At 36.8% G+C, this 12,380-nt stretch overlaps 1 protein-coding gene across 1 annotated transcript; it reads left to right on the top strand.

Annotated features, from left to right (window-relative positions):
- The first annotated feature begins 4,763 nt into the window (after positions 1–4,763).
- LOC139734353 (neuronal acetylcholine receptor subunit alpha-10-like) lies at positions 4,764–12,169 on the top strand. Its single transcript, XM_071645144.1, has 7 exons — positions 4,764–4,880; positions 5,765–5,809; positions 8,631–8,740; positions 9,436–9,616; positions 10,209–10,566; positions 11,357–11,549; positions 12,040–12,169. Exons 2-7 carry the CDS (start codon positions 5,801–5,803, stop codon positions 12,167–12,169), a joined length of 981 nt encoding a protein of 326 aa, XP_071501245.1. The 5' UTR covers positions 4,764–4,880; positions 5,765–5,800.
- Positions 12,170–12,380: the final 211 nt, after the last annotated feature.

Here is a 12,380-nt window from a genome sequence, read left to right as displayed (position 1 = left end):
TTTTATGTAATGTCTTGCGGGTTTGATGAATTTGAGATTAATAATAAAACGATGACATTTTGTATATCATATTTATCAATGATTGAAGAGATGGCAAAAGATTCATAGTGTAAACCGTTTTGATCATCTGAATGCCTGCATAAAACTATGATCATGCAACATAATGGACCTACTAATCTTCCCGCCTGCCTTTCTGTTATAACTTAATTTCTCTCAAGTGATGTATCTTTTCTTCAGGAAACCAACATATTCACACTGAATATCTCTTTTATAAATTACACAAAAACATCTTTATGAATTTATGTAAGTAGCCAGTCTGTCAATTACATCAAAACATTGCCAATTAGGCCAAACTAAGGCGCTTCCAGACATATCAGCCTCATTTATCTCAAACGAATGGGTTGAAATTACATATATTTTTTATCTAATTTTAACTTACAATAAAAGCAAGTTTAGTTATTGCAAGACCTTTGCACTGTCAGGATTTGAAAATCAAATTGATAGTCATTTTAGACAATCTCTCTTGTACAATAATAACCAAAGATCACACGCAAAACCAACAAATGAACAACTTCCAACGTAATTACTGGGAGGAAATGCCGCGAAAACTTCATTGATCCGAAGGATCCGTTAAAATTGAAACGAGAAAATGGACAGGGATTTTAGCACTAGTGGCCATAATCAAAATCAAGCAATTGATATTAGTCAACGTTCTGACGGAAATTGCGATTTGCATTACATCCGAAACTTTTCGGTCGATGAACCTATGCGGCAAGCATTATGGACCCAAATAACCCATGATGCAATATTCATTTGTTTGTCAGTAGACAAACTTTATATTTCTCCTTAGTCGACTTAAGAAGACACAACAGGTTGTCGGTAACATTTTCAAAGAAACAAATTTGAGCGTCATATGCCCTGATATATTGCTTGTTTGTTTGTTTGTTTGGTTTTTTTTTTTGGTACACTTCAATTGTACTTGGTTCTTCTTCACGTATTTTATTGAATTTACAGGTACGTGCGAGGTATTTCTTTTGCCTTGATCAGCAGACCAAACATGCACGACATTTCTTGTTTGTTGTATAGTTTTGTTTTCTTGCTATGCTTTCATTTACAAGCGTTTATACTTTGAAGAGGGAAAATGAGTATGACGTGATCCATTAAAAAACAAGAATATAAATTTCATAACATTCTAGGCCGCCGTCTTTTCCCCCTAAATTCAAGATCGTCTCCGCCCCATCTCTCTTGTAAGTCTTTTGGCTCTATATTTCTATTCCAATTTCCTTTCTCCTATACCCTTCCATCAGTGCTCCCTCTTCTTAGTCTTCTGCTGTTCCTAATTTTATCTCAGTTTTCTACTTAAGGAAACGAGGCATATATTCGTCTCCCTATATCTCTCTCTCTCGATCTCTTGATAACTAAACAAGCATGCTGTACTCTCCTCTCATAACTAGCATGACTTGGAGACTAATGGATATTGACTCACAATCATGCGTGAATCATCCATAATTTAGGGAGAGGAGTTGACAATTTAGTTCAGTTAACCGTACCTTGTCATAAGGAGCGTAACAGAGAAAGCATCGCTAATTCCTCTGTGAGCAATCAGTCACGCCGGACTGCCTCTGTCACTTTCTTTCATTAGCACTATAGTAGCTTTCGTAGCTCGACGAAGTGTGTACCTTGTTGATCTTGGCCAATCATGCACTCTTGCAAGAATCCTCTTCCCTAGTATATATATATATATATATATATATATATATATATATATACTATAGGTTTAAAGTTATAAGGTCAGTTTACGACTCGATCAGATCAAGAGAAGTTACAGACTGCAATTAATGTTGTTGCTCGTCGCTTTAAATATCATATAAGTTGCCGTAATGATTTATGTACATCTACCTACAGGTACCGTACTTGGGTGTTGAACAAGTCACATAATTACATTAAGAGTTAAATAATCAATCAAATCTTGGCCTAGCCGAAAATTCTGAATGTCACTCAGTTTTTGGAGTGTGCCTCAATCCAAATCAAATGCGATGGTGACAATAATTATAGGTTAGGTGGATGAAGCAATTGCTATTCATTGACAATTCAATTAGAATCAAGCCATCCGTGACTTAGTCGGGAATTAACTCCAGCCTGTTGGCGAATTAAAGAACAATAGTAACTACAAAAATATCCATTAGAAATCTGCACGTTCCTTATCATACACTTGTGATTAAATGATGTGTTTTATGTAAGCCTGTGAAGCATGAATGCACTAATGAATCATTACCTATATAATCAATAACTGTCGAATATAGTTATATCGTTTATTTGAAGAGACAAATCACATTGCCCTGATTTTTTTTTTACGTCAACAGCAATGGATGATATCTGGGGATCAACATAGAAATGGATGAGCACCATCCAATCCATCCCCCACTTACATTCACTTATTCCATGTTTGGGCAAGTACTTATTAAGACCAGGAGAATGCTTTGGGCATGTCGTGTGCACACAGTATTTCCCAATAATAATGAATGAATAAATGAATAGTAAATGGAAAAAAAATGATAAATATTATACAAATAAACAAACAAACAAATAAATGAAATAATGCATAATAGCAACTAACAACAGCACGACGCGAGGAAATATCTAATTAGTCTGGAATAGGAAACGAGTAAACGCTTACCTTAATAGAAGGCTGAAATTCATTAAAACGTAATTATATGTCTAAGGTATAATGATGTTTTCATTAAGACCAGTATACTAGGCTTGCCACAGACTAGCTCAAGGCCTCATTATCACAGTCATGCTGATTGACATATATAAAGCACACAAGAAGCATGCATTCATGGCCGTATTCTGAAAATCCATCGTAATGGTATTTGACTTCCCTGGCATTAGAATAGATAATAATAATAATAATAATAAACTGTGCTTGTATAGCGCATATCACATTCAGGGAGAAGTCTCTATGCACTTGATAAGAAACTGGGACAGTAAGGAAAGTTCAATATTCGTTTAATAGTTCTATATTTCATAATTGCAATGATTTCCTCCGTGACATTCTTAAATTGCAAAGGGATTGATGAAAGGAGAAGGAATCAGTAATATTACCAAGGAAGAGAGATGGTGACTCTGAAACAGGCTTGTTATCATTATATTAGAGGCAGGAAAAAAATTTCCTCGATGATTTCATTCAGAGGTACTTTCTGATGTTTATCTTAATGTTGTCTGCACACTGTGACTGTTCAAATGAACTAGCTCATTCGGATGAAACATTATGTAAATTTTTCTAAATGATCATGATCACCACCAGCCAAGAACGGGGGGTGGGGGGGGGGGGAGGGTGGACAGCACTGCAAGGGCTTGTGTGCTCTCTAATCATGTTCAACTCGCAATCAGGTAGGAAATCTAATGTAAGATGACATTTAAATGAAAGCATCTGAGCACCATGATCATGTGCTCTCTTTTAGCATTTGTCTCTGGCATTTGATATTTCTAATCCTTTTTTTTAAATTGCTTTTCTGTTATGTTTGTCTTGTCAATACACAATTAGTGGTATCCCTATTATACAGAATGCAGAAACTTTTCAATAAACATTGATGATAACGTGATTTTTTTACCTATTTTGCCTATTAAAGTGATGAATCATAATAGTCGTACCTGAAGTATTGTTTGTTATTCTGCATGTTTCAGGAAATTTCACGTATTTTAAAATGTATTATTAACATCTATAGGTTTTATGTTCATCTTACGTAAATTCAAGTGACAAAAAAAAGAACAATATGAAATTCAAACTTGATTAGAGAAATTCAATGAAAAATTAAGTTATCTATCTTCATTATATTTAGTTTATCCTAGATATAGTTTGCATTCATCTTTTTGGATTACTGTTAAGTGAATATTTCTTTGATTTCGGCATACTTATGTATCTCTTTCTTTGATTTCATTTACGTTGAATTTAAAGGAGACCTCTGGATGATTTTCAGACTTTCACATATGAACAACTGTGAATTGCTAAAACTGGAAACAGAGTTTCAGAATTTATAGTTATTGGAATGAGAAATGAGAATGTTTTCAAAATTTATAACCAATTAAAATAAACAAGGATGATGACATGGAAGCCTTACTAGAAGAATGCATGGATTTGGACTCAAGGAAGAAGAAGAAGAAGAACAACAACAACAACAAAAGAGAGCATGCATAAATTCTACACAGGTGAACTTGTTAAGCGTGTGGTATTGTAATGGAATTACATTGCTACATTTCTAAAATATATGAGGCTCCTATGTCATCATATTTGTTCAGTGTTTTGGGTTTTTCAGATTATTGTTTTCTCTGATCAAGGACCACAATAAATTCCACAAATCTGTGCATGGAGCTGTTGATTTATATACTCCATGATGTGAAATTATGAAAATCGTCTGGAATGCCACTTTAATATGGCTAAACACACACACACACACACACACACACACACACACAATACATTCAATTCATGGAATTACTCTTGTCTGTTTAAACAAAGATTGCTTTCAAATTCATTTCCCCAAGTCATTTTTGCACTTATTCTCAATTTATCACCAATAAAAGTATGAAGGAAAGCCCCCAATTTTGTCGGCATGTGGGATATTGTTGAGCGTGCAATATATTACAAAGCCACGGCAATACGTAAATTATGAGGCAGCCAAAATCTTTTCTATGTTCTTTCTTATGCACTCACCAATTTTCGTCGCTGCTCGTCTGTAACGTCTGAAGACGGCTATGAGAAGACCTTGGTCGCTCACCTCTTGGATAATTATGGGCCCCGCTCCGTCAGACCAGTCAAGAATTTCAGCCATCCATCCAACGTGTACTTCCGACTTCTTCCAGTGGAACTCCTTGATTTTGTGAGTCCTAACAAAACTATGTCACAAAACAGCTATAATCTTTAATATACATCTGTTTTAAATACCAATAGAGTAACTTGTTCATTTTTTTTTCAGATACTACCTGAAATCTCACTTATCAAAATCATTTTTCTACATGAAACACACAACTGCATATGTCAAGATTTCTTTCCAGATTATTTCCACAGGTTACATGTTATTTCATGTTAAAAAAATACATAATTAAGAACAATACAATATATAAGAACGTAGATTCTAGAATTAAAACCTAAAATTTAGGCAATTCCTTTTCAAAGCTTTGATACTGGATTTGAGATTTCTTTTTTTTTTAACTATTATTTTCTCCCCCCCCCAAAAAAAAAAAAAAGAAGAAGAAGAAGAAGGAGAAGAAGAAGAAAATGACATTGTATTGTAATGATTATTGCGGTTCGGTCGTTTGTTACTTTGTTTTGTGTGAACACAAAGTGGAAATAAATTCAAATCAATCAATCAACTATAGTTAAGGACTTGTGACAAATCAGTGTTTAGTAACTAAGAAAAAATTGTGTAATTGTCATAGTTTGTCCCCCCTGTCAATAGTGACTGATATAACTACGTCAAAAAAGAATTATTTTGATCTTCAGACTATCTGAGTTACTCTAATTTCCTTTCGATTGTATTGAAACCTATTATTTCTTTTGCTCAATTTCACTTGTGTATTGAATCACACTTTGAACATGGAGTTCGAATACGCATAAACTCTCATAAGACGTGTATGATATCAATAATATCGGGCTGCGTGAGGAAGGGAAGAGGTGAAGGGGATGGGGTGGGATCAGAAAAAGGAATTTCTTCTGCATTTCCTGTAATGTTCGATTGTCATAATATGTGCTTCTTCATTTCAGGATGAAGCAAACCAACAACTCACTCTTCTTGTGTACATGAGAATGGTAAGTACAAATGTCGTTGAACCGTGTATATATATATATATATATATATATATGGCTATACACGTGTGTGTGTGTGTGTGTGTGTGTGTGTGATATCCGGTATGAATACATATAAAGCGAAGAAAGGTAAAATACGTGAGATTACTGAGCACATCTAAAGCAGGGTAAAATGTAGGCCCTATATGCATATATTTCAATATACACAGTATGAAAATGTATACATACACACATGTAGTTATATCTCTCTGTGTCTGTTTGTGTGTGTGTGTATATATGTGTGTGTGTGTAACCAGTTTGATTCTGTTTCATAGAGAGAGAGAGAGAGAGGAAAAGTGAAAGGGCTAGTGTACTACAATAGATTTTATATCTGTCTTTATTTTTGCGTTTTCAGTGTAGTTTTAAGTATCACGATAATTCTTCAATTAGGATGAATAAACCTCTAATAAGTAACTCTTCATTGGTGATGATCTACCTGCTCTTAATTGATAACGATCTTTTAAAACGTTCCCAGTGCTTCTGTCTTTCTAAAGTTGACGGTACTGCTGATATAAAAAGTACTTCAATAATTATGGCGGCCTGGCCAGACACTGTGACAAGGTAGGCCTTTCTGAAATAAATAAGTTATATAATAAATAATAATGTATTACTTGTCTGGTTAAGTCGATGTGTCTCGATCAGATGAGATGATGGATATTGCATTTTGTGAGATCGCTCATCCGGTTATACACACAAAGAATGCAACTTCATAGCTGCAGGTCATTTTTGAAAGAATCGTTGTAGCAGGGTGCGTTGATGCTGCTTCTCAAAAGCCATTTCGATGATTGAATTCACGGATTCATTGCATGATAATTGTACAGCATCAGCCGCCACATGCATATTTATGAGATCAGGTACAGTTAATACACCAAAGATATCATCAACGCGTGAGCAGACTTTCAACGAAATTTGATATCAATCTCTTTGCCCTCAACTCAATCTGCCACGAAAGTCCTCGCATCTTCCATCGCCTTGTATCTCCCTCTCTCTCTCCCTCTCTTTTCCCTCCTCTCTCCCTCTCACTTTCTCCCTGTCTTTCTTTCTCTCTCTCTCTCTCTCTCTCTGACATCATTTGATATCAACAAGGAGAATATTTATTGTGGCATAAAGTAAAATGTCTCGAAAAATGAAAATCTGCATATCGTCGCTGGGGACGACAAGACCTCATACCTACGAAATGTCAAATGTTCAGGAGAGCCAAAAACATGGCGGCCAAAGCACGGTGGTGAATGGGATAACCTTTCCTTTGACATGCCGTGGTGGCTTCATTTTTGGAGCTTAAAATAGACAGTTGGGATTTGGACAGGACATCACTTAACCCATTATTTGACCATTAATCCAAAAAAGTAATTTTCACCAAATTTGCAGATACAAGGTCTTGTCACCCCAGCGACGATAATTTATATATATTTTATCACGTATATGATGTAAGTGAATGCAAGTCAATGCTTTGTTCTTGTTTTTGTTTTCTTTCTTTTTTATAGTATGTAAGTATGTTTGTAAGGGTTGGCTGCAGGCCAAAGGCCAATGGTATCCACATTCGCCTGGAGCTTTCTCCGTGCCAAAACCTCAGAGAGTCATAGGCTTGTTTTGATTTTATAATCATTTCTTTTTTCGATTCTTATGCAGAACCTAAACTTTTGGGATTGTATTCAAAATATCTATTTATCCATTTTACTACTTATATACTCTTTCATTTATTCGTCTGTCTAGTTATCCATCTTTCTTCTATCTTTTCCGAGTTCTTAATTCTGTATTGTTTTGTTTCCATCCATCTGTCAAGAACCTTCTTATCTATCTATCTATTCATCTATCTATCTATTTATCTATCAATTCATCTATCTATCCATCTATTCATCGATATCTATCTATCTATCCATCTATCTATCTATTTAAATTATCTATCTATCTATCTATCTATCTGTCTATCTATCTATCTATCTATCTGTCTGTCTGTCTGTCTACGTGCATGCACCTATGTATCCATCTGCTTTTTTGTTTTCTAATCTGTCAATGGCTGTTTTTATTGAACTATTCTTTACCAACATGCAACGGGCTATGCTAATTACACTATATCATAATTTGAGATAATGGGTATTATATTCGTGTGCAACACGATACACAGCTTTCTCCACTGATTAAAGTGCTAAACCCACACTTGCTGCCTTCTAATGATTCCCTACTAGTCGAGCTATCAAAAGCAGGGGAGCTTGCAGTGTGCGGTTCCCGGTAATGGACAGCATGCACACTACATTAAAAAATTGTAATTAACGATGCCGTACCAGTTCCACTCTAATAGTCTAATAGTACACTGGCTCCCTTGATAGTGGTGTAAAAACCGCCATTTGTAATGTATGTGATAGGACTATAACGCTGTAATTAACTGTTCGCCATCAGCTAAGAATGTATACCCTTTGGATGTCGGGAAAACAAAGGGTAAATCATTAGATATGCTTTTGATAATGTAGGCCCTACAGAGCTGCCGATCAATATGTTGTAGCGATATGTGATACAGAATATGTTATGACATAAATGCTTTTTTAAATAACATTTTTGAAGCAAAATTTATCATTTATATAATCAAATATGTTAATGTTTGTTGATGTTGTTGTTTTGTTTTGTTTTGTGTTTAGTACTATACTGTGCATCAGTTTATGTAATCTTTTTCTGCAGTGTTTGACAAACCTGTACGTTTGTGTTTGTGTGCATGTGTCAGATGTTAAGCAAACAGAGACAAATGAATAAACAGAAGTAAGAAAAAAAAATCCCACGTTGACCATTTCAGATGTGGACAGACGAATATCTGCAGTGGGATCCAGATGACTACGGAGGTCTGACACTGACCACGGTCAGGCCAAGTGATATCTGGACACCGGATGTTAGCCTCTACGAAAAGTAAGTCATTCTTTAAATCTTTTCCTCTTTGATTGGGTTTAGAAATCACATTAAAGAGGAAATTCACCCCAAAATGAATCAACTTTAAAAAAGAGAAAATATCTCTACAGAAAGTTGTAAAAGTGACAAAAATTAGATAAGCAATAAGGAGGATATGACATCGTGAAATGTTATATTTTTTCGGAAAACATTTCTTGACTAGTCCTTATGAATATTCAAATGAGCGAGTCGATGATGTCATGCCCTCACAATTTTTTTAATGTATAATGTATGAAATTCGGAAGATATGTTATCTTGAGCTAACACAGGTTGAAGCATAATCCCATACCAAAATATATCATAGCTAACATTTGTTCTTATTTGTTTTTGGTGGATTTGAGGCAAGTTCTCATAAAGTTAAAATATCAGACTTTGGTCATTTCTGTGTATAAAATGAATGAGAAATTGTTATGGCAGACATCGTCAACTTGCTGAATTGAATATTCTCAACCACTGGTCAAGAAGTGTTTTCCGAAAAATTGTGAAATTTCAAGTTGTCATCATGTACTTTCTTATTAAATCAGGACATAAGGACATATAAGCCACACAAGGAATGATGTTCAGGATATTATGAATCAGTTTAAGTCAACAAGCATTTGCCTTGCACAGTCCCTTTAAGTCGCGATAAGTTACACACATCCTATTGTATTCCTCAGTGCTCAAAAAGATTTCGTCAGTATCGTGGACACGTACGTGCTGGTCAACTCCAACGGCTCCCTCGATTGGTATTTTCCCGCCTACGTGATTGCAGCCTGCACCATCGATATTACGTTTTTCCCCTACGATGTTCAGATGTGCAACTTGTCGTTCGGGCCCTGGACCTTGATGAAGAGTATGGTAAGCCAAACCTGCAGAAGTGCGTTAAGTGACCCGACGTTGCAACCGAAGTTATTGGGGTGATGTGTGCGTATGTGTGTGTGTGTGTGTGTGTGTGTGTGTGTGTGTGTGTGTGTGTGTGTGTGTGTGCGGGTGTATACGTGTTTAATATGTGTGCACGAGCGTGCACGTGCGTGCTCCAGTGGAGGGGGTTGCAATGACGTCGTAATAAATCATCTTCTGCGATACAACACCGATTATAAGGTGCTAAAGCCGTTAAAATGAACAAGTGGACATGGACTGGCACATTGCGTCCACTCAAGGCTCATTAGCAATCTCTTTTAAATAATGAACTGTGGCTTACAACTCTTTAGATTTCTTTTCGATTTGCCTGTTCATCTTCAAAATGTAGTATTGATCCTTCGGATGTGTTCATTAGTAACAGTTATTACGTGAACGTGAAACAGAATAATGGCATAAGTTTCTTTTTCTTTGTCCAATTCTGTTCGGTCAATATACTGTAGGTACCCTACTGTATTAAAACAGTAAGCTTGAACATGCATGGTGTCGAATTGAATAGAGTTAATCGAGTTTTAGACCCTTCATATTCCAGGTGGATTTCAGACTCTCTCTTCAAGGGGACACGACCCTTGACCTCTTTAACAGGAACGGGGTCTGGATTCTGGAGAAGTCCCAAGGTTTTAACGTGGACAAAGCGCTGTGTTGTGACAATCGCACCTGGTCCATTGTGACTTTTCAACTCACCGTGCGACGCGAATCGCAGTTCTACACGCGGACGGTCGTAGTTCCGTCTGTCCTACTCACGGCGTTGATGGCGCTTGTCTGCTGGCTGCACCCGGCTTCCGGTGAGAAGGTCACCCTGGCGGTCAGCAACCTTTTGGCGCTGATTCTCTTTCAGCAGCTTGTGGCGGACCGGATGCCTCCCAGTGGAGAGTCGACATCGATTATAGGTAAAACAGACTTCATGAAAAAAAAAATGAAATTTTTCCTACAGGACATGTAGCGCGAGAGCGCAGCATAAATTATGGTCGGTACATTGCTCTATTTTTGCGTTGTTGTTGTTTTTTCCTGCTGTTTAAAAAAAGAGCGGGTTGTAAGCCCTTTCAGTGTTTTGAGTTTTAATTGACACAGAAAAATCTATAGCACTGTACACACTGTCCAAAGTCCTAAGCACAGAAAGTACATGATACCATAACTAGCAAAGTCGTCGTACAAAATAGGCCATACGATGAAAAAATCAAACCGTCAAAACAAATTCCATCCTCACTCCACTGGCACTCTTTGAAACTCAGTGCTATTAAATGCACTTTCGAATTTATTAACACTCTTCAGTGCTTTTGACAAACACTCTCTGATATTACCTCTAAACACACGTTGGTAGTCTGTATAAATTCTTATGCATGTATACTCTCTAACATTCTCTGGTACTCTTACACGCCTCGTTGTTTTCCTGTAAGAAATTAAAACTTGTCATTTGTATGATTTCGTCATAATGCAATGTAGCTTCAATTTCTGCATTGTTACAAATGAGATGCATTCACCCACAAATCTGCGGTCCGTGCCTTTGAAGGCCTTCTGCATGGGTCAAATAGCTTGAATAGCTAAGTTGGTGTATGTGAGGTGACAGCTTCGGTAAAAAGGTACAATGTCATTTCCTTATCCTGACTTCTTTTTTTTTTCATCTCTATCCGTGCACTTCATTAAAATCACTCTTTGCTATCGCGGTTGTTGTCGTTTCAGTAAGCTTTTTCGTCCTCATGATCGCCATGTGTTGTGTGGAGGTCGTCTGTTCAATCATAGTCCTGAGGGTTTACCATACCGGCGGTGAGAGGGCTATCCCGCCTTTCCTACGACGATTGATGCTTAGTTCACACGTTCTCCCTCTCTACGCCAGCCCTGAATGCAAGAAAATGTTGCTGTCAGAGCACAGAAAGTAAGTTTCATGCAAGTCGTGAAAAAGAAATATTTGTTTTATAGTAGAGCAGAACGAGGGTGTGGAACTTGTGATGAGGTATGATGACTTGTAACTAAAGGATTAAAGTGGAAAATCATTCACCCAAAACATACATTTGATTATATTTTCGCGTAGAAGAAAAAAAAACATGGGATGTGAGTGTTGCATAAAGATATCATCATTAGCTTGGCTGATTTACATGATCAAGTGATCGTGCCTAAAAGAAATTATTACCTTTAGGTAAACATGCGGGAAAACTTAAGCATTCTGTTACTTTCTCATCTTTCTTTCAAAAAGTAATAGTAACAGTAACAGTGACAGTACTTCAATCTACTGATTAGTTTGCCTGATTGTACTCAGATGTATTAAAACCAACTGAAGTATCGCATTGAATTGTACTAAATGGAATACTTGGTTGTTTGACAGAATGTCCTCGTTGGTGAGACGGGATCGTTGTCATGCCAACGAGGCTGACTACGAACCGGTGGAAAGGGCTCCAATCAACTCCGTGCAAAATCAAGACCAAGAACCAGGTCAAGATCATGAACATCAGCTGTATGGTCCCTGCACTGGCGCGGCGGAAAGGCAGACTGGACTAAGAAAACTGAGTTTGCCTCGGCGGAAAAGCAGTGAAGAGCTCCCTCAGGCTTCTCAAGATCGAGAACTGATTGCCCAAACTTGGCGGGAAGTTGCGATCGTACTGGACAAGATTTTTTTCTCTCTTATCATGGTGGTTACCATCACTTCTTGGATGTACATAGTGTTGTGTTTTGCATTCAACTGGTAATTCTGTTTTCTCTGGAAAACTGA

This window comes from Diadema antillarum, unplaced genomic scaffold, assembly GCF_040938485.1.
Source record: "Diadema antillarum isolate AM-2024a unplaced genomic scaffold, OU_Dant_1.0 seq00000523_RagTag, whole genome shotgun sequence".
Classification (NCBI taxonomy): Eukaryota; Metazoa; Echinodermata; class Echinoidea; order Diadematoida; family Diadematidae; genus Diadema; species Diadema antillarum.
This window is presented reverse-complemented; position numbering and strand designations above follow the sequence as displayed.